Raw genomic sequence first — 22,993 nt, forward strand, 5'->3', positions numbered from 1 at the left:
TCAAATAAGTTTGCATTAATTTTACAGAGAACTCATTCTTTTCTAATAAAGGATAAAGAGTTTAAATATTTAAAATCCATAGATTTATCCTAGCTCACATTCCATTCTTGTTTCTCACCAAACTTTTTAATCTGTAGCTGATACAGATTCAAATTTTATTTCCTGCCCCCAGGTAGAGATGCTAAGGAATAGTGAATTGGCCAAAGGCGGCCAGTGGATTAGAAGAAACTAAACCAAACCTAAAATCTATCTAATCCTCAAAATAGAAGCCAGCCTTTAAGAAACAAGCAGAAAATTCACAAAATCAAAGTGCCTGCAAAAAGTGTTCCCTAGCCAGCCTCACCTGTGTTACAAGCCTGTTCTTTGAGTGGTAAAACAGTCCCAAGTTAAAAGAAGGCTGTGCCTTCCGAGACATTCAGATTGTTTCTGAGGTCTTCAATTTCTACAAATAGCCCAAAGTAAGGCAGAAAAGTACACTTACCCCCTTACTTCAGGGGTGCTGATGGAATTCTCCATTTCTGGGCCTAATCTAATTTGTATAATGGCAAGCAGCTTGTTCTCTCCAGTGTCTTGAGAGTATCTGAGGCGTTAGCAGTGCTGAATTATTGCTTAAGAGTGATCACCTGAGGGCCTCTTGCTTGGGTGTTCCCCAGTAACCTGCCTTTAATTAGTTCTTCAAGGAGAGAAAGGATGTCTATTTCTGATGTGTATCCTTAACCTCCCTAAATACAGAATATTGTCATCTTTGATTATGGTGACCAGTGTGAGTTAAGAAATTTAGATTTTATGAATGCCCTACATTGACCATGCTGTTAAGTCTTTCTCTTACTGCCATTCCTCTCTGAAATGGCTTTAGTTGGGAAGGGTGGTTCATTTCGGGGATGGACGGAGAAAGGGAAGTGCATATTCCAGTTTAGGAGTTATTCCCACAGCTACCTGCCTTTTTCTGAGAAAGAATTACGTATTTTTTTTTATTGTGGATCATTATATACAATCAATGTTCCCAGAAAAAAAGCCACACACACAAAACCCCAAAATAACATAAGCCTCTCCAAACAGCTGGAGTTCCGTTCTGTCTCGGCTAAAAAGGTGGAGATTACAAACCCTGTGGATCATATTTGGCCCACAGTTGTGTTTTGTTTGGCATGCAGTGTTATATAATGACTTAAAAAGTTGAATTTCGTTGCAATGTTTTAAAATCTAGAAATCACATATAAAAGACTATACTTCCAGCTCCCCTTGAAAATTTGTCATTTCTGACGACACAGGTCTCACATTTCTACCTTGCAGCTCTGTGCTCCCATAGACAAAGCATCTCCAGTGCACCTGCCTCTGCCCACTTGCTTCACACATGCAAATTACTCATGTAAGATCTGATGGCACTCAAATTTGGGGCCTCTAACTTTAGGGTTCTGCAGCATTCATCCACCAAAGTTATGGTTTCTATTTACTCCCTCTGTAATCAGTCTTTGATGAAGATAAAAATGATTGAAGATACTGGCGGGAAATCCAACTGGTTTTGATCCTTAAATGAAGGCTACACCTTTATGCACACCTTGAAGGTTCCCATTCATTTAAGCAGGCTCTCGTCAACAATTTGAAGAGGCACACCTGTGCTGTTTTAGCTGTTGTTGTCCACCTATCTCCCTAAGGAGCATGTTTGCTTTGATCCTATAAGGACATGGTAAGTTCCAATGCCTATAGGAGCCAGGTAGGCTTCCTGAATGACATTGGCCTGGGATTAGAAACGAACTGGGAGCAGGAGGGGGTTTGTGGTAAGCTGTAGACCACAAGGCCTGTCCAGAGAGTGCAGCTGCTACTCAGCCCTGGCCAGCTGTTTCCACACAAAGATGTGGGCCTGGTACTGCCCGATCTCATTTTTCAAGAGAAGCCAGAAATCAGGATTCTTTTTTATGTTGGCAATGAATGGGAAATTTTAAAAAACGCTGCATGGGCCAAACAAAATATGTCTGCGGGCTAACTCCAGCCAGTTTGCAGCCTCTGAACTGAAGGAAAGGCATAGGCTTTACGAATGAAGTTCTGCCAGGCACGCAGGCTCCAGACATTCTACTTAACAGAAAAAAGGGCAGAGGAATAAAGCATTTGTTTTCATGATTTTCTGTAACATTACCATAAAAAGGTCAAATTCTTCTTCTCGTCGAGCAATCATTTGGTTCAGAGTCTCATCGTCCGGTACTTCATCTTCTTCCTGGGGTTAAAAACAGAGTGATTTAACAGGTTTTAGGAGAGAGCCTGGACAGCTGGGGCAAGGTACAAACAAGTAAGTGATCTGTCCTCCAGACCAGAGGGGTCCCATTTCTCAAGCCAGAAAGAAAAGGGAAGGGGTTGCTGGATTTAGTACTTGCCATTATTATTTTACGAGCTATTAAAACCATCTTCCCAGAGCAAAATCTGTTCAGGCTGGAAATGTGGTGCACTATAAGAAATATGAGTTCTCCTGGGTGTGTATCTTGATTCTGTTACTTTTAAAACAAGTTACTTCATGTCTCCCCGCTTCAGTGACCTCATTGGTCATATGGGTATGACATCTACTTCACAGGGGGATGTAAGATTCTAATAAGGAAATCCATATGAAAAAGTACCTGACATTAATTCTTTTAACTCCATTTACCTTATGCCAAATATAAATGCTTATTTTCAAATACTTACAAAAAATGTAAGTATGGGAAACCTTGTTACTAGGCACTAAGACGATAAAAACCACATATATGTGCCAAATATATAGCCTTTGAAGTGTGTTTAATATATTTCTTTGGGCATTATTATTGTTGATGATTGGAGCTATGGATGGGATAACTAAAAAGGTATCAGTAGCAAAAAAAAAAAAAAACCCTCGAAGTTATACTTAATTAAAATAATTTAAATGAAGCAGAGAAAACAATTACATATGGGCTAAAACTTTCATTTTATATTATGTCAAACAAAGATACATTATCTCTCTGCTAATTCCTCAGAAACCAACAGTTCTCAGGATTTTCAGCAATGTTATGGCATGACTTCCACACTTTCAAAAAATGATTCTAAAAGTTGGGCATATGCTATAGGACTTATCTTCCCAAATTATTTTTATAATATGCTGAGTGGGCTTGTTAAAAATCAAACGGGGAATTTCAGTGTATCAGCTGAGGGAAGAAAGGGGAAAACACAGAACTTCAAACATCCAATTTCACAAACTGTATGTTCAAAAAGAAGCAACTTGTTTTAGAGAAAGAGTATGAGTGTACTAGCAGCTCAAATGAGATGACTATGTCGGCTCCCAAGATAACGCCTTTCGCACTGCAGGAACTTAATAAGTGTTAGAAATGAATGCAATCCACTAAAGTAAAAAATCTACAATTCAAGATAATCATTATTTCTGAAAAACTTATTCTAGTTCACCTCCAGATTGATTACAGTCAATTTGTCTAAATATTACATTTCATCTGACAAGGACACAGACTAGCTGGGAGTGGGTTCAGACTTCACAGTACAAAATATCTGGTAATGTCTCTTCTGGTGAACAGATGTCCTGCTTTGCCTACTTTCTTCCTAGAACCACACATTACCCTCTCATCACCTGTACAATGACGGGCTTAGATGACCGCATGCCCAAGATGAAAAGATTCTCTTGTAAAGTGGCAAGAAGCCTGCCCGTTTATGACCTTCATGGAAAACCAAATGGCTGGAAGTACACAATGCATCTTCCTGGGTTCTTTGTGCCCCAGCACTTCATGGTCACGTCAACCACGGTGATGCCAGCCTACGTTGTCCTGATCTTTCAGGACCAGAGCCTTTGACGGCAGTCTCTCGGTGTTTTCAAACATCTTTACATCAGGACACGGGCCCCCCTGAAAATGGTAACATTTGTCTGACACACTGGTAGCCAAGAAGGGACAGGGAGCCTCAGCAAGGCTGCTCACAGCTAGCCTTGCTGGCAGGACAACTGGGAGGGGAGTGCACTTCAGGCCCCACCTGGCAGCCCTCGGGCCCAGGAGAGATCAGCATCTCCCTGCAGCTTAGGAAGGCTGGAAAACTCCAGGCTTCCTTGATTCTCAACCAGATCAGGTACTATTTTCACAAGGCCTACACAAAACAAATAAGCAAAAATGTAGTGGAGATGACAGGCTGAGTGTCAGCTCTGCTCACATCTGCTTTGTCACAGTATAGATCATTCACCATATTGTTCTTTTGGAAATGTCCAAGTGTATAAACAACAACAACAAAAAATCACCTGACAATCTGACTCCATATCTGTATCAAATATTCAGTTTCTAGAATCAGAAATTATAAATTGAGATAAAAATTTTTCAAATGTGTGTGGATCGTGAATGCATGTGCATATGTATTTTTCATCATTTTCATGAAACTCAGTGGATAGCTAATCAAAAATATAAGACCGACAAATTAGGAGGCATAATACAAAAGTGCTCTTCAATTTGCAAATGGGTTCATTTCAGGATTCCTTTAAATATCAAGCTCTACTTCACATTTAGATTCATTTCAGAATATATATATGCAGTCAGTCTCTGGCTTAACAATGGTTGGACTTAGGATTTTTCAACTTTATGATGGTGCAGAAGGGATGCACATTCAGTACTCCACTAGACTTAAGATGGGGCCATGTCCTGATATTTTCAAATTATGATGGGTTTGTCGGGATCTAACACTATTGTAAGTTGAGGAGTATTTGTTTATAAGACTTTTAAAAGACTCAGGTTCATAATTTACAGAAGACTGAAAAAATACATATCCTGTTTAAGGCAAAAATCAAATTATATCTAATATATGCAATTAAAACAGTATTCCACATGAATATGTAAGGTAAACTTACTCTTCAATTTATAAGTATGGGCACACACAAAAAATATGTTCATTCCCAGTCAGTTTTATGATAAGGACTGCTGCTGATATTCTGTAGTTTGCTACACTATATACATATGTTTAAAAATCTATTTCAAATCCATTTTGGAATGAATATTATAAAATTACTAATGCTGGCAATCTAAAAATAATACAAATGACAACCCAACATTCCCCTAATAAAAACCTAATCAATGCATTCTTCATACAACCCTGACAAATAAAGACTGTTTAACCAGTATTTTTCCCAACCTTCAGATAGCTCTTAAAGAAAAATTTGAAGTATAGGTTAAGGTCATGCTTTCCAAGAGCAAGTATAGCTAAATGGGCAGAAGATGGCTGTGAAGGTTTGTCCTACAAACACGTTGAAGCTCTGCGATCCCTGATCAAAAGGCGAAAGAGACGGAGGGCTCTGGAGGATGGGAGAAAGAGGCCCCCTTCCATTTATGTCTTGTCTCGTCCGGCTGATTTTGTCCCTAAAGTATCCTCTCTGCAGTTCTGCATCTGTCCTACAGAAGGCAGCACTGATGGTACAATAAAGCAGCTGGGTTTCCCACCCTAGAAAAAAGGAGGGAGCACCCACAGGCCAAGCCTTGAGGTTCCTCCAGCAATAGCTCTTAAGACACTCACTTTGGATAACTTTCAGAGGCTTTCTGTGGTTGGGATCTAAAACAGCAGTTTATTTATTCATTTTCATTAACACTAGCCCAGGAAGTTCTTTAAACAAAGGGATTATTCTTAGTCCTTCAGAGACAAAAGGCCACTGTTTGATTTCATAAACTTGGGGCTTTCTGTAATACCTCATTTTCCTCTTCATGCTCCAAGATGGCCTGCAAGAATGCCCTCCGCTCGTGGCTTGAAGACTTTTGGTCAAACATGCCTGCCTGGATTACTTTCTGATCCACGTTCAGCTTGTATTTTGCAGCCGCGAGGATCTTTTCCTCCACGCTGTTCACGGTACAGAGCCTCAGCACCCGGACCTCATTCTGCTGCCCGATGCGGTGAGCTCGGTCTTGGGCCTGCAGATCCTGTTTCGAGGGAACAATACGCTATGAGGACTGAGATGCCTGGCATAGGAATCCCAAACCAGACCCCACCCCAGAGGGAAATATGGAAGGGTTATGTATTTCACCTTCACTAAAGCAAGATTTTGCTTACATTTTAAAAATACGCAAGTTACGTTTGGAAAAATTCAATGTCACTCCTAGTTGAAGAAACCTGGGTTTAAATTAACCAAGCCAACTGAAATAAATCTCGGGTTTTGAAATCCAGGTTATCATATTGTTTTTATCTGTCTCTAGGTTCCCCATCAGATTTAGTCCCTATCTAAAACAAAAAAGAAGACACCAGTGTCCAATGTCAGAATTATGACTTACATATCACCTACAACTAACCTTAAGTTGTAAGAAACGCCTTTTCTTTGGTGTGATGTGTTGAAGATTATTTTAAAAATATCAGAGTTGTTGTACATTCAGGTATTATACATACATACATCTTACTACACACACACACATACACACACAGTGATTGCTCAGGTAGTCAATTTCCTAGAACCTAACCTTATCAAAGACTCAGTCTTCAATTTGGGAAATGAAAAGGATTGCTAGTTGGGTAGTCAACTGGTGAACTTTTGGGGACAGAAATTTGTCACTACCTATTAGAAGTGTTAAAACTGTCTACGTCTCTGATCCTAAACAAATAATCATAGATATGCACAAAGATTTAGAAATAAGGATGTACCTTCTCAGAATAATTTGTTATCTCTAATGTTTTTTTTTAAAAAAAGAATTAAATATTCAACAATAATGAATTGGTTAAATAAATTATAGGATCCTACTATATGTACGTATCAACAAAGTATCATAAAAATTATATTGTAGGAGATTTAATGACACAAAGCTATAATAAGTGAAAACAAGTTAAAAAGAACCGTGTGCATTCTGATCTTACATGTGCAAATTTATCTATATCAAGAAAAAGGTAGGAGGACAAACACCAACATGCCAACAACATAAATCTCCAGGTGATAAGATTATAGGTGTTATTTCATTTTCTTCACTTTGCTTACATTTTGTTTTTTTCTGCTTTAAATGTTACTCATATATTAATAATAAGAAAAAAGCTTTAATGAAATCTTTAAATAAAAACCTTCATGAGTCCATGAAGCAGAGTTACCTAATTTTACAGCTACATAATAAAAACTTCTTGGCATATGGCTTTTATTCATTGTGGTCCAGGTGATGTTATCTGGGCTGATGCTAATTAGTTGTTTACACATGTCTCCCATTAGACTGTATAGATTTTTAGGGCAAAGGTCTGTTTTCTGTATCCCACAGCCCTGGCACCATAGTTTGTACAGAGCTGATGCTCAACAGCTGTAAACCCATCTTCTTGACTAGACAAGTCTCCTGGTCACCTATTGTAGCACAAGAAGGCAGCAGGCAAAAGGTTGGAGATTCGTTTTTGCTGCAGGGACCTTTAAAATTAAGTAGCCAATTAGGCAAAAGCTTTTCCTCGGCAGATATCTGAATAAGTTAATATCAGTATCATAGTGCTAAGCCATGAAAACAGCTGGGACCCATCTATATTAGATTATTTTCTAAAGAGAAGAATGTGAGATGGATCATTCAAATCCAAAGGGGACAAAAAACTCTAAAACACCCTAAAGTTCCTTTTTAAGCTTTTAGTTCAACCGTCCCTCTCAAGCTATCTTCACCAGAACTGCTAACAGCAGTCAAGATGACAAGCTCTGGGTCATCAGGCTTTTCACTATCTCCTGGAAGAGAGGCCAACAAATAGTCTCTAAAGTGGGCGCACTAGTAAACATTCTAGGCTGTCTGGCCCAGAAGCAAAAATTGAACAACTGTTCTTACCAGAAGGCTGATATTCTTTTTTCCCACCATTTTCTAATTTATACTTTAAAAAGTGAAGACCATTCTTCACCTGCAGGGGTGCAAAAACAAGTGGCAGGTCAGACTGAGCCCGTGAGGAGTAGATGGCTGACCCTTGTCCAAGAAGATGCTGACAAAACCACAAAAATACTAATTGCAGGGGGCAGCAGAATATGAATAGAGTAGATGAGGAAGCAGAGCACATAGACAACATACGAACAAAGTAAGACATTACAGAATCCTTGGGAATTTGCTGCAATTAGTTTTGTTTGGTGGTGGTGGCAGTGATGTGTGTTTGTGTGTTTCAGATCACCCATCTAATTGGAAGGTCACGAAAGCTAATATTTCTAGGTGGAGAAGTGTAATGCAATGTGAGCTTGTGAGTCTCTAAGCTGACGTGTGGGGGGAAATATTGTGACAAAGAAGCGCTGTAATTATTGGATGGATTACTCAATATTTCTGAAATCTCAATTAGGTGGTCTGAAACTTCATCACACTGACTTAGGTCTGATAATACTCGAAGCTAAGAGCCTGATCTGAGAAGAGGGTCTGCAAGCTAAATGTGATTGACCATTCCGTAATAGCAACAGAGTTGCAGCTCCACGGGTAAAAAACACAAGCACCAACCCATGTTTCTAATCAACAGTTTGGAAATGAGAGTCTTGGCAACCTGTAGTGATTTTTTCGTTAATTCCACAATCCTGAGTTCTATTTCTGCTTCTAGGTAGGGTCCTCAATTAGCAACATTAAGGCCTCTATCTGTCAACCTATGTCAAATTAATCCCCTATTTTCACCAATGTGCCTTAATTTTGATTCAATATGATAATGCATACTTACAGAAAATTTTCTTCAATGCATGCCGAAATTAACCTGATAAAAACACCTCCACAGTTTTCATTTTGGGGGCTATGCAATCTATATGCAAGGGTGCAAGGTAGAAAGAGCTCAAACCCAGGATTCAAACTGAAACCTAAACAGACATGGGTGTGAATGATCCTGATGGGGCGCTCATGAGCAAACTAACATTGACTGGTTTCCTTATGTATAAGATATTCTGAGGATTACTTGAGGTGAGGTATGCAAAGTGCCTAACAATATTTAGTAGAGTTCTGTACCTTTTAAATGAAAACTCAGATGGATCTTTATCACTCTAAAATCACTGATTCCTGAAAAAGAAAAATTTGACCAAACTAATGGTCATGTTCAGCGACAGATGAAAAATCTGGTCAGCTCAGTTTATTCAATCAGGTGGAAGCAAATCTACCTGTGGCAGCTAGAAATACTTGCAGAGGCCCAGTGTGAGGGACCTGTGGTAAATTCAACCAGAGAAAATCTGGGATCCTGTGTTTTGCTGCCGAAGCTTTAGTTCACGTGTAGTTAAGAGGGAACTATTTCGTGTTACTGTAATTTACTTTGATTCTAGAACTCAAAGTTTTTAACAGAGCTAGAGAGAAAGAAAGAAAAAAAAATGAGAGTTGGGGTGGGGTAGAACATCATAAAGATGTTCCAGAGTTATTTTCCAGGTTAAATTAGCATTTCCTGGAACAGTGGCTTTTAGAATTTATACTGTGCCAGTGAAGGTAAACATCTAAGAGTCAGTGGAAATGCTTACCTCTGAAGACAGAAGACAAGCAAACTCTCCATTCACCTATAGATGGTCCTCAATACTTAGGTACCAGCGAGAAGGATAATCTAAACATCCAATCACATTGAGCACACCAGGAGGAGAGGAGTCAAAGAGTCACATCACATCTTCCTTCCTCCCTCTTAGATACCCAGCCTAGCTCAGTGCCTGCTGCATAACAGACACTCAATAAATGTTTACGGAAGAAATACTGAATCCAAAATGCCAAAAAGGAAAACTGCAGATCTCTCACATCAATACAAATTCTACCTGAGCGTTGGAATGAAACACTTTTATATATTTATAAAAATATGTAACCATATTTCCTGAAGACTTAGAACTAATATATTCTGTGCTGGTGGTTCCCAATCCTTTTCAAGATAAGAACATTTTAATAGTCGCCTTAATTTATTCACCTACAGAGAATGGTAAGTACACGCAGTGGCCCAGTGGTGGTGGTTTGGACCCACAGTTAAGTCTTTAAATCAGTGGTCCTCATCTGTATGAGAATCTATTTCAGAATCTCCTGGGAGCGCTCAAAGGAAGCAGCTAGCTCCACTGAATAAGAAAACTAGGGTGGGGTGGGAGGGAACAGAAAGCAGGCATGTATATTTTTTAAAAGCTTCCTTAGAATCCTAATGTACCCCTGAACTCTATTTCCTGCCAAAACTGACGCTATATGGCATTGCCACTCAATCTTCGCAACCCAGTGAGATAGTGTGACTGTTGAGAAAGCCAGGGCTCAGTGAGGAGCCTAGGAAAAGCTGATGTAGAATTCATACTCCTATGTGAGAGTTGCCATTTTCTTTCTGCATTTTTTTGAGACACGGTCTTGCTTTGTCGCCCAGGCTGGAGGGCAGTGGTCCGATTACAGCTCACTACAGCCTCTGCCTCCCAGGATCAAGCAATCCTCCCACCTCAGCCTCCTGAGGAACTTGGGACTACAGGTATAAGTGCCACTGTGCCCAGCTAATTTTTGTATTTTTTTGTAGAGACAGGGTTTCACCATGTTGCCCAGGCTGGTCTCAAATTCCTGGACTGAAGCAATCCTCCTGCCTCGACCTCCCAAAGTCCTGGGATTACAGGCGTGAGCCACCACACCTGGTCTTCATTTTTACTGTTTTGAATTCAACATTTGCTCCAGTATGAATCAAAACTTGACCAATATCATCCTACCCAATATCCTACAGGCAGATGCCTCACCTCCCAGAGTAATTTAGAAAACCAGTGCCATAAGAGACCCACTCAATTGAAAAAAAAAAAAAAATCAAAGTACTGCTTTAATAGGATAGCCCTGAACTTACCTGGCTAAAAGAGCTTTACAACAATAAATGCTCATTAGAATATGTTTTGATGATGACTTTAAACAAAACACAAAATAAAAGGTTAACTACCATAATACTAACTGGCCTTGGGGAAGTTACTTACCCTGCCTAGGATTCAGTTTCCTTGACTGCAAAGATTCAAATCATATTAACTGTCTGACAGGGTTGTTGTGAAACTGAATGAAAAAATGCCCAAGAAGCTGACACAGATTCAGGGGCTCATAAATGATGGTTGCTATTGTTCTTATTGCTATGATTTTACAACATTTTTGATTTATCCTTCATTAAATATACTTTGTTCAATGGCAATCCCAAGAGATGGGATTAAAACTAAGCAGAAACTAAGTTTTTCTACCTCAAACTTCAGCTCTTCAAAGGCATATGTGGGACCTCGTATCTATGCTCTAAGGGAGATGAGAAAACAGCCAGAATTGGCTCCAAGAAAGCAGCGGCCCACTCGTCTAGATATTTGCTCTGTCCTGTAAATGTGAATAATGAAACTGATCATCTTTTAGCTGCTCTCCAGAGGGAGGCCTGGACACCTGAGTGGGACATACAGACCTGATGAGGATTCCAGTCGCTGTCAAAGATGACCACTGTATCAGCTGCCTGAAGATTTAAGCCCAGGCCACCAGCTCTGGTGCTCAGCAAGAAAATGAAATACTGGGATCCAGGTTCATTGAATTTCTTCAGCAAAGCAGCACGATCTTCAGACTTGGTGGTGCCTAAGGGGATCAGAAAAATTAATTTGCCAATTAACTCTTGTCTGAAAATGGCACAGAACGAGACAAAAAAGCTTGCTTCCTTCGAGAAATATACCCAGACTCCTCCTAACACTGATGAGGTAATTTCCAGGGCTTTGTACTTCTGGGAAAAAACTTTGAACATTTTGCAATTACAAAAAAAAGAGCTTAAACATTTCTGACGAGGCATCTTTGTAACTTTACACATTTTACAAAATCCTTACTTTCACCTAAAACAATGAAAACATTTTTTGGATTTATTTCTGTGATTTATAACAAATAATTTTAAGAACATACACACTTCTTCTCTCTCCCTCTCGCTCTCTCACACACACACGTGCACTTAAAACTGTAATAATGGCTTAAAGAAACTTTGCCAATAGGCATTAAAGCAAGGACTTTTTTATGCCAAGAAAATAGAAAAAAAAGGAAAGTTCTTTTCTACTGCTTTACCATTTCGATTGAAGTATGGTCTGTTTGGTAAAAACATAAATTATGAATGAATTTTTTTTTTTTTGCAAATGGAATAATTTTATCCTTTTTAGCAAGACTTAAAGCCACAATAATCCCCCCCCCAACAAAAAACAAGAAATCTCTTAGTCTGTTTCTCACGTTAACTCTGTTGAGTTCAAAGCATGCTAAATCAAAACCAACTAAACAGAGCAGCATGTTAAACACCTGGGTGTGGTTTGCCCCATGGGGTCTGAGGAGGCTCCAAAAGAGTGAATAAGCAGAGAGGACCAAACCTTAGAGTCTGGTGCTCACTTTTGGGGCATTCTTGCATTTCGGATGAGCCACTCAATTACATATTATGTATGTGTAATGTATTTACCCAGCCATTTCATGAAGTGCATTGTGGAAGGGGAGAGAAAGAAAAAAAAAACACCAGTATTCCATCTGAACATATTTCACCAGAAACACTTAGACGTTGAATTTTGAAAAAAGGCTTTAGGTTGTTGGGAAATATGTATGCATGTTACATGATAGTCCCTGACCAGCTGCTATTCAAATATTATTCTTACATGCTGTTCTTTTTTTAAGGATGAAAACATACGAGCAATTTATTTCAGAGGATTAAAACATTTAAGTGACTACAGCTAATGAATCAAGTTACTATGAGGGCCAACTTCTCAAAATTGGGGACAATCTGTTTTTCACATTTAATAAAACTAACAAATGCCCTCCTGAGGAGGGAGAAGACAAATCACTTCCCTGCATACAGCAAACAAGGATTAGGAATGAGGGGTTTGGGGGCTTTCCTCATTTAATGGAGTCACATTCTTTAGACCCAATTTACTTTCTACGTTAGGTTTCCAGTTTAGTGAACTGGTGAGGTCCGACACAATCAGTTGTCTGAGTTTAGATTTTGGAGGAGGAGCACTAAACATGCTTTGATGAGTGAGCTTTCAAGTGTGGGGCTCTTTTTTCTTTTATTGTCAGAATTGGCTTTCTGAGATCATGGTGAACTATCTGTTCACGATGCTAATGGAAGATATGTTCTGCCACGAAACCTCTATCATCTTTCCAGCTGCAAGAATTTTTTTTAAAATTACTCACATGGATTAATGGTTCACATATTTCTCCTCTGCCTTAAACTGAATGAAAAGCCACAGAAACCAAAAATTCCTTCTAAAATGGGGAAAGAAGAGATCATGGCATCTTTGTTTCTGACAACTGGGTACAAAAACTATACATCTATACTCTCAGGACAGAAGTTCAACCGTTTTTGATTAACTGAAAATGAACCAGCTGATAATCACATGGATTAATGGAACCAAACAGTTAATCTCATCAGGTCTGCCTGCCCTGCATGCTTTTGGTTTCTTGCTTTTTGTTATTTTTGTTTTCTCTTTTTCTGTGAAGCTGAAGGCTGCGGTAGCTGAAGGTCTTGATGCTGAATGCTCAAACTTGACCTTCACTGGCTGCTTTACAGATAACATGCATATGTCACCATGGCAATGGTTGTTACTTCAGTTGCTTTTCAGGAACTTTAGCCAGCTCTGTCCACTTCAAACTGGTTGACACCACTGACCCTTAAACTAGGCCTGAGCACAAGTGCCCAAGAGATGGCCTTTTGATGTCGGAGAGCCAAGAACTCCACCATCATATCACGCTAACACTGTCATTTTCTGCATGTATGTCCTCGGAAACGCCATGAACCCTGGCTATGCTTGTGTAGAATTAACCTGTGACTTCATTTTTCCCCACTGCCAATCACCTTTCCCTGTGCCTTACACTACCCCACTTCCTTACCCCGTAAATATCCCTAAGCCTTATCTTCAGGGACGTAGAGTTGAGGGCTGTTCTTCCATCTTTTTGCTTGGTTCCCTTGTGAATAAATCTTTTCTCCTTTGCAAAACCTGTGTCACAGTGATTGATTTACTGCACGTGGGCAGAACAGACGTGGATCTCGCCAGTAACATAAGATATAAATACAACCAATGCCTACTGGGATGAAATAACCTTACATGCAAAATAAAGCACTGAAAAACAAAAGGAATATCCAAATAAAATTATTTGGTCAAAGGAGTTTTCAGACCCTATACCAGATACCTCAAGCAAATAGGCCAACCATGTATCTGGTGTGTATTTAAACTGTATAGGCCAGGCACGGTGGCTCATGCCTGTAATCCCAGCACTTTGGGAAGCCAAGGTGGGTGGATTACCTGAGGTCAGGAGTTCAAGACCAGCCTGGCCAATATGATAAAACCCCGTCCCTACTAAAAATACAAAAATTAGCTGGGCATGGTGGCACATATCTGTAATCCCAGCTACTCGGGAGGGTGGGGCACAAGAATCGCTTGAACCCAGGAAGTGGAGGTTGTAGTGAGCTGAGATGCACTCCAGCCTGGGTGACAGAGTGAGACTTCGTCTCAACAAAATAGAATAGAATAGAATAGAATAGAATAGAATAGAATAGAATAGAATAGAATAGAATAGAATAGAATAAAATAAACTGTATAAATAGCTGGGAACTTGACAAATTACAAAAAACAATAAAAAAGATTAAGTCATTTTTCATACAAAACAATGGCATTTCTCATCACAAGGTTTGGAATTTGCTAGAAAACCACTTCCGTCAAAGATTTCCAAGTCAAGATCTTTGCTGATCATGAGCAATCTTTTTAATATTGTTCAGGGAGATTCAAACGACCATGTAAGAGTCTATCTAAAGGCAGACACTCTTTGCAAGTGGCACAAGATTTAACGTGCTCAAAACTAACATCAGTTTCATGGTCTTTCAGACTTTGATACATAACCAATTATAAGAATACAATTAATAGGGCAAGTGTGTTGAAAATTACAGAATTTACCAGAAGGAACACACTGTCAGACTTTCATGATGACTAATTTTAACTTAGTTTCAGTGACTTTTAGAAAGTATTGTCTTCTGGGATAAAACAAGTGAGAGCACCACTTGCTCTCACTCAAAAATCATTTCCAGTAAAAACAAAAACTATAATGGAGTATTAGCTAAATTTATTCATGCAACCATAATCTTTGCAGAAAATTTCTGCTTAGCTCTTGTCAAGTGATTTTTTTTTCCCCTAAAGTCAAAATCTGAGACATCAAATTCAGCAGTGAAAATCTGAAGTCATTTTAATAATTGGGTGGTGGGATGGGGGACAGAAAGGGGTTCAGCTGGAAGTGTGTGTACTAACTTATCTGTGTGTATACTGATTGTTTGTCCATTAGTTCTGTCCACCCTTAAAAGGAATGGCTGCTCTTTCTTACGGAAATATGCCTTTTCAATTCCATCTGTAACATGTTAGGCAATTTGCTTGTCTGTCTCCTTCCACCTAATGCTAAGGACTCTGAGAGCAGAAACAGTGAATAGTTCATCCATCCTGTATCTCTAGTGCATGGTGGTTTGCAATTACTCAACTGAAAATTTTAAATAAGTTCAAAATCATTCTTAAAATGTTGTAGCTAGAGAAGCAGCCTGTATTTTCAGAGATGGGGTACACCTCTCTGGATCTGCTAAAACTGAGCTAATCTGGAATCAAAGAGATCCAAGTTAGAACCTGGTCTCACCATATACCTTTGTTTTCTCATCTATTAAATGGGCATCATAATGGCACACTGGTTGACAGGGATAATAGTAGCTTATTTATTGAGAAAATCAAATTAATAACGCACATGAAATGCTTGGCCCAGAGTCCCACACAGAGTAGGTGTTCTATACATGTTAACTGTTGTGACTATTATTATTAATAACAAAAGGACAGCAGCCAACAAATGATTAAAGAGAACCTCTCAGGCTGACAAGAAAACACGAAAGCAATTTGTTTCCAGGAATTCACTCTTACCAGTCTGATAGATGCAAATATTCCAAAGGAGCAGTCCTCAGAGACCTGAGATTGGAAATGAAATGCCACAAAGTAGCAAGTGATAGTTATGCAGGACACCTGTGTGGGGCTGTCAGTTCAGGGGAAAATAGAGCCCCACAGCCCCTCACTTGAGCAGCAGGTAAAGGACAGTTTATCTCTTGAAGGAAAAGTGCTGAATTTTCCCCTCTTTCCAGAGGCAGGGATCCAGTCAAAGAAGAAGAGACAATAAAGGAAATTTGCCAACAGAGAAAAACTGTGCCTAATCGGACTGTATTTGTGAACTCAGAATTCACATTTACTTAACCATTCATTGGTTAAGTAATTTGGAGGGGAGAGGTAAAGGGGTTTAAATAATCAATTTTCACGCCTGTAATCCCAGCACTTTGGGAGGCCAAGGCAGGTGGATCACTTGAGGTCAGGAGTTCGAGACCAGCCTGGGCAACATGGTGAAACCCCATCTCTACTAACAATACACACAAAAAAATTAGCCGGGCATGGTGGCACATGCCTGTAATCCCAGCTACTCAGGAGGCTGAGGCAGGAGAATCACCTGAACCCGGGTGGCAGAGGTTGCAGTAAGCTGAGATCATGCTACTGGATTTCAGCCTGGGTGACAGAGTGAGACTCTGTCTCAATAAAAACAATAAAATAAAATAAAATAAAAATAATCAAGTTTGTCAAATGGTATAATTAATTTGAAAATTAATTAATAATACCCTAAGAGGCAGACCATAAAGAGAATTCATCTAAAACCTTAAGTCAGAGAACATACAGCAAGTCTAAGTTTGGTTTATATCCAATTACATTCAATTAAGGGCAAAAGGGAAACAAAATGTTGGATTGAAAATAAAGTCTTTTAATGAAACATAAACCTTAAATTTCCCATTTAACAACAGTAATACTGCATTAGATAAATACCGGTATTAGTAGTATCCTCTTTTCTACCCAGGGATTAAATAGCATCCTGACTGTAAATTAACTTCTATTCCTACTTACCACTCTTTGAATGCCATATTTGTGCCCTGCCATTGTGTATAAATGCTGATACTTTCAACCTCTAATATATTATAGCTGATAGCCAAATCGTAAAATAATTTAGGGATTATCCCTAAAATCATATTTTCTTCCACTAATATTTTTTCTTACTAATTTTTAGGACATGGTATTTAAATTTCACTCTTAAAACCAGGCAAGTATTTTACATAGCTTGCAAAATCCAGGAAACAATGAAATCACGTCTCTTAATAACATAATATGTGGATATGTCTTATTTAGAAAGAGAGGCGCTTTAATGGTAAATATAATCTTAACTGAATGATTGTATTGTTACAAAGAAAAGTGACATAGCCTTTATCCCCTTAAAATATGCCTTTAACTGAAAAAGTTAAAGGTGTGTCAACGTATTCTATATGTTTGGCACATAGGTAACAATCAATTTTAAGAGCAAGGAAGATTTCAAAATTTTAGTTTAGTTTGATTTTATTTTATTTAGATACTCATAAGTGACTCTAAACTCATTTGTGTTGGTTTATATGTGGGCTATGCAGCTGCACAAATGAGGTCAGCTTATTTAAAGCTTAAGGATGCAAAAAATTGCTATCTAGAAAAACTGCACCCGATGCTGCTAGTCAATTCTTCAATTTTACCCCTTCTTTTTGGCTGAGAATGGATCTAAGTGCCCATTATCCCTTCATTTTCAGTAGTATGGCTTCTGAGCCTAATGCCTTATGCACTTACCATCAAGGCGTAGGTAAAGGAAGTTCCGAAAAGCAAAATAATCCTCCATGATGGTCATGAGAGATGTCATCTGGCAGAAAAGCAGCACTCGGTGATTAGTCGCTCTCAATTTTGGCAGAATACGATCAAGTAGCTCAAACTTTCCTGAGGCCCGATACAGTTCAGCCCTGAACCCAAAAAATGCAAAACAAGAAGACAGTATTACTTCTGTCTTCTTGAAAAATCCAGCATTGCTTTGTTTTTCATATAATCCTTTGTACACAGTAAACATTCAATAAGTGACTGTGAAATGAATGAATGAATGAATGAATATGAACTCCAAAGCAATGAGAATATTTAGCAGAAAAGGAAAATATATTCATATAAAACCCATCAAAAGTGCATTGCATATACTAGGTATGATTACAGGTTCTAGAAAGAAAAGGAACCACTTTCATGTTCTTAATACTTTCACAGTCTTTCTCTCAACTTATTCTTTCTCCTTGCCCTCTCTCTTTCTCTCTCTCTCACACACACACACGCGTGTGCGTGAATATATGCCATGTTTCTGTAAATCCCTCCTTATTAATTATACACATTTTTAAATTGTTAATTCAGAGCACTTAAGATTCATCTAAATACTTATTGATCACCTACTATGTACTAAGCACAGTGCTAGCCATGTATATAATAATAAGCAAAATACAGTCTCATTTTACTAAATGGATAATTACAAATTGTAATAAATACGATAAAAATAACAAGTTCCAATGAGAAAACCCACAGCAACATGTGATGCCTTCTTTAGATCAGAGTAGTTTGGCAACCTTTGGCCCCAGTCTGCTGTCTGTTTTTATAAATAAAAACAGACACAGCCACACTCACGCCTCTCTGTTTTCTGGCTGCTTTCACGCTACAGAGGCTGTGCTGAGCAGGTGTGGCAGACACTTTATGGCCCACAAAGCTGAGAATATTTACAATCTGGCTCTTTACAGAAAAAGTTTGCCAACCACTGGTTTACAGTGTCGGAGGTGACCTCCCTGAAGAGATAACATTTTAGCTACAACCTGAAATAATGAGTAAAAAGGCATCCAGGTGAAGAATGGGGGCACTGGGGTGGAGAGGAGGAGATTCCAGGGCGAGGAAAGAGCATGCATAAAGGTCCTGAGGGGTAAAGGAGACAGAAGGATTTGAGAAATTGAAAAACAAACAAACAAACAAAAAAACCGGTAAGCATGGCTTAAACAGAAGTGAGGACAGAATACTGGGAGATGAAGACAGAGAGGTGGAGGATGAGATTAGGAATAGACTCTGTAGGGCTCTATGAGCTACACTGAACATTTTCATTTTCAGTGCAATGAAAAGCCATCAATGGGTTTTAAGCAGGGGAGTGATGAGGTCTGGCATACCTTTTTATAAGATCACTATGGACATCGTGTAAGAATGGACTGGGGGAGGACAAGTCTTGGATTACTATAGAAGTACAAGTCAAAAACACGATGGGAGTATGAGATGGAGAAGACGCTGTGATATGAAGAAAGGCTAAAGTAGGGCTTTTTCCCTCTATAGTTCATCCTTATTTTTCTTTTATCAACAGGGCTGTGTTATACAATTAAAACTGAATTCCAGGCGATACTGTTTAGAAAACTTGCCAGTGCACATGTAAACTATAGTACTGGAATGTATCATCTGGTAGTTGATTTTATGACACAGGATATGTTATTTCTAACACATTTTTCAAACGTATGTCTTCCTGATGTCCATTCCCCACTCTGAGAACTGTTCTCCAAATACCCCATAGCCGTGTTTTCACCACGCAACCCTGGCCAAGCTGATGGGAGCAGGAGTAACCACAGAACACAGAGAAAAGAAAGGCAAGAAGAGGCAGGGAAAGCTTAGCAGCACTGCTTCTGGATAGGTTACAGTTCCTGGTTCTTAGCCCAGTGAAACTGTCTGCCCTTGGGATCCAAGAATGATGACTACATCCTAATAATAAATTTTTCAAATTTGCAACACACACACACACACACACACACACACACAGACTTTCTGTTAAGGCAGTGTTCATTTTTGTTGTTGCAAGTCAAGATTCTCTTTAACATCCATTGCTAATGAAAAACATTTCTTACACAGACCATACTCTAACAAATGACTATAAAACTGTAAACATTTACAGCAGATGAGAAATTTCTTCTCATGTACATTAATATCAAATGTCAATGTGAAATTTAATAAGATAAATTCTCTTCAAGCCCAGGCTATACTTTTGGTTATAAATAACAAACCTTTGAAACTTCAACAACATTTTTTGAACACTAGGATACTATTAAGTCTATTAAATAAGATCTATGTCCTTTGAATAGCCACTTGCTTAAGGCAAGTAATAATTTATGCCAGTAAAGTAAAAGAGAATGCTGATATCGTTTTGGTTAACTTCTCCACTGAAGAGCACTTAGAGGGCTGGAAGTATGTATTTGCACAAGAGGAAACACTGTAGAGAGGAGGAGTTTATGTAAGGCCAACAACATTTTTTTTAAAAGAAAAAAAAAATTTGAGATTTACCCATTGATGACCCCATTTGAATAGCCTAGGTGTTCAGCAAAGGATTCCTTTAAAAGAGAGAGAGAGAGAGAAATGATTTTAAAAAATGTAATTATTAACTTAATGATTACTCCTTTAGTGATGTTATCCTACCTATTTCTATAGTTAAAACAAAATAATTAAGGAATAAGCAAAAAAACTTACATATATAATGAACGAGAAATTCAGTATATTGCATGCATACTTTTGTTCCACCAGAAATGTATCCTGTGAGTTTCTTCTAGTCTCTAGACTCTCAGATAACAGAGTTAGTTTACCCATCACACAGTCACTGAGCACCCACTGGCCCATAGCTGAGCCAATAGTTGTTTTTGGAGATCCACCCTCTAGGGTGGATCTGAACTCAAGGAGTTCAGAGTCTAGACTATAAGAGCACAATACAAGCAAATCAGAATTACTATGTATATATAAATACATGTGATAGGGCTTGGCTGTGTCCCCACTGAAATCTCATCTTGAATTGTAGCTCCCATAATTCCCGTGTGTTGTGGGAGGGACCCTGGGGGAATCAACTGAATCATCAGGAAGTTTTCCCCCAAGCCGTTCTCGTGATTGTAAGTCTCACGAGATCTGGTGGCTTTATAAGGGGTTTCCCTTTTCATTTGGCTCTCACTCTCTCTTGCCTGCCACCATGTAAGATGTTCCTTTCGCCTTCTGCCATGATTGTGAGGCCTCCCCAACCATGTGAAATATGTGAGTTCATTAAACCTTTTTTCTTTCCAAATTGCCCAGTCTCAGGTATGCCTTTATCAGCAGCATGAAAACGGACTAATACAATATGCATTGTGGAAAAATTTAGCAATAAAAATAATGGTGATTACATATTCTAATTCTTAGTTTGGTGAAATCTTTTCTTTTTTTTTTGAGACAGAGTCTCACTCTGTTGCCCAGGCTGGAGTGCAGTGGTACGGTCTCAGCTCATTGCAAACCTCCGCCTCCCAGGTTCAAGCAATTCTCCTGCCTCAGACTCCTGAGTAGTTGGGACTACAGCATGTGCCACTACACCTGGTTAATTTTCTGTATTTTTAGTACAGACAGGGTTTCACCACATTGGCCATGCTGGTCTTGAACTCCTTACCGCAAGTGACCTGACTGCCTTGGCCTCCCAAAGTGCTAGGCTTACTGGCATGAGCCACCATGCCTGGTCAGTTTGGTGAAATCCTAACATCTCTTCTATACTGTGCTTTCCTCTGTTACAAATAAAGTCCTAGATGTACAGCATCCCTCAGGTGTCTGGCTTCTGTTTTCAGAATACAGAGTGTAATCACATAACTTTAACTCCCTCCTTTCTGATTCACAGGAAGAAATACATGACTGTTCTCCATGCATTTCTCTATTCTGACTTTATGGGAATGGCAACCATCGGTGGGAATGGAGAGCAGGTTACACCTTCACATCAGCCACCGCTGTCTCCCTTTTCTGCCTTCCCTCCTCCCTGGATCCCTGCAGCGTTTCCTCCAATGGCACCAGATCTTTCCCTCTGGGCTCAACAGTACTCTCAAATATGCTCATCATCTATGGTAAGCTCCAGTCCTGTGGCAAAATTAACAGGATAGACTGTGGCCAATACCTCACCTCCATCCCCTAGAACCAAGCTCACAGTCTCCATTAAGCCCCATCCCTGTCTCCAAGCAGGCTTGTGAAAACCAAAGAGAGGGTGTCAATGGATGCTGTTGGAGATTAGGTAACAGCATCATGTTAAAAATACTGTTTTCATTTCTTGAGTTTGAAGGTCCCCAGGGAGGCAGTGAGACCCATTTTGAGGCTGAGCATCTGACAGGATTTAGTATGAACAAAGAGTGTGTGGCAAACGAAATACAACAAAGGCAAATTCACACACCACCTCTGTTCCATAGTTGTCACTAGATTTGCCATAACTGTGGATCTCGTTTCTAGGAATAGACTCCTGAGAGTTTTTCTGTTAAAAAAAAAATTGCAAATCAAAGTCTGCGTTTCTACCAACTGCTACTTAAGATGTCAATATGTAGGTACTGAAGGGCATGCACTTTAAACTTCGCTTCCTTCATGATCCCACTCCTCCTCTATCCTTTCCCACCCTCCAGACTGAAGCTGGAGGACAGAAGGCATCATCTCCCTTCCTTCCCTACTTAGCCCAGCACGGCTGAAGGGATCATTTCTTTTATGATAACCAAAACGAAGTAAGATTGCTGCTTAATCTTCAAAATTCCTAAGTCCCCCAAGGCCCTCATAGATTACCATACATATCTTAAAATTGTTTTCAGAAAAAAATGGGACGGTGGGCAACAGGTTAGACTAACAAAACCCCCGGCAGTTTCATCATTAGACTTTTTTCCCAGCTCCTTTCAACCCAACCTACACCCACTACCAATTCATTGGTACCTTACATCTGATACAACACGACATCAGTTTACAAGATGCTTCGCATGTTATTGTTTAAAAGCTGGTCCTCCTGCCAGTCCTATAATCTATTATTACCCCTGTTTACAAATCAAGCACATTATAGCATGGAGAATCTGATGACTTACCCCAGTTCACAGTTACAAAGTGACCTGGTGGATATGAATTCATTATTGGCCATTGCATTCCCCTTCAATAATACATGTAAATAATTATGACTTACTAGTGAGACTTTTTTTTTTTTTTTTTTTTTTTTTGAGACCGACTTTCGCTCTTGTCACTCAGGCTGGAGTGCAATGGCATGATCTTGGCTCACTGCAACCTCCACCTCCCAGGTTCAAGCAATTCTGTTTCCTCAGCCTCCTGTGTAGCTGGGATTACAGGCGCCTGACATGATGCCCAGCTAATTTTTGTAGTTTTATAATTCTGTAGTTTTGTAATTTTGTAGTTTTAGACAGGGTTTTACCATGTTGGCCAGGCCGGTCTCGAACTCCTGACCTCAGGTGATCTGCGCGCCTCGGC

The 22,993-nt window shown here is 39.3% G+C and overlaps 1 protein-coding gene across 14 annotated transcripts in view; it reads right to left on the minus strand.

Annotated features, from left to right (window-relative positions):
• SMARCA2 (SWI/SNF related BAF chromatin remodeling complex subunit ATPase 2) overlaps positions 1-22,993 on the minus strand; it is a 222,136-nt gene that overhangs the window by 72,182 nt on the left and 126,961 nt on the right. For all 14 annotated transcript variants that reach the window (XM_045373183.3, XM_074017584.1, XM_045373185.3 and 11 more), the window contains 5 exons: positions 20,054-20,100; positions 17,513-17,679; positions 11,263-11,426; positions 5,661-5,888; positions 2,132-2,209 (listed from right to left, as the gene is read on the minus strand). In XM_045373183.3, the coding sequence (XP_045229118.1) occupies positions 2,132-2,209; positions 5,661-5,888; positions 11,263-11,426; positions 17,513-17,679; positions 20,054-20,100 (684 nt within the window). The remainder of the gene's footprint in view (positions 1-2,131; positions 2,210-5,660; positions 5,889-11,262; positions 11,427-17,512; positions 17,680-20,053; positions 20,101-22,993) is intronic.

This window comes from Macaca fascicularis, chromosome 15 (genome assembly GCF_037993035.2).
Source record: "Macaca fascicularis isolate 582-1 chromosome 15, T2T-MFA8v1.1".
In the NCBI taxonomy this organism is placed as follows: Eukaryota; Metazoa; Chordata; class Mammalia; order Primates; family Cercopithecidae; genus Macaca; species Macaca fascicularis.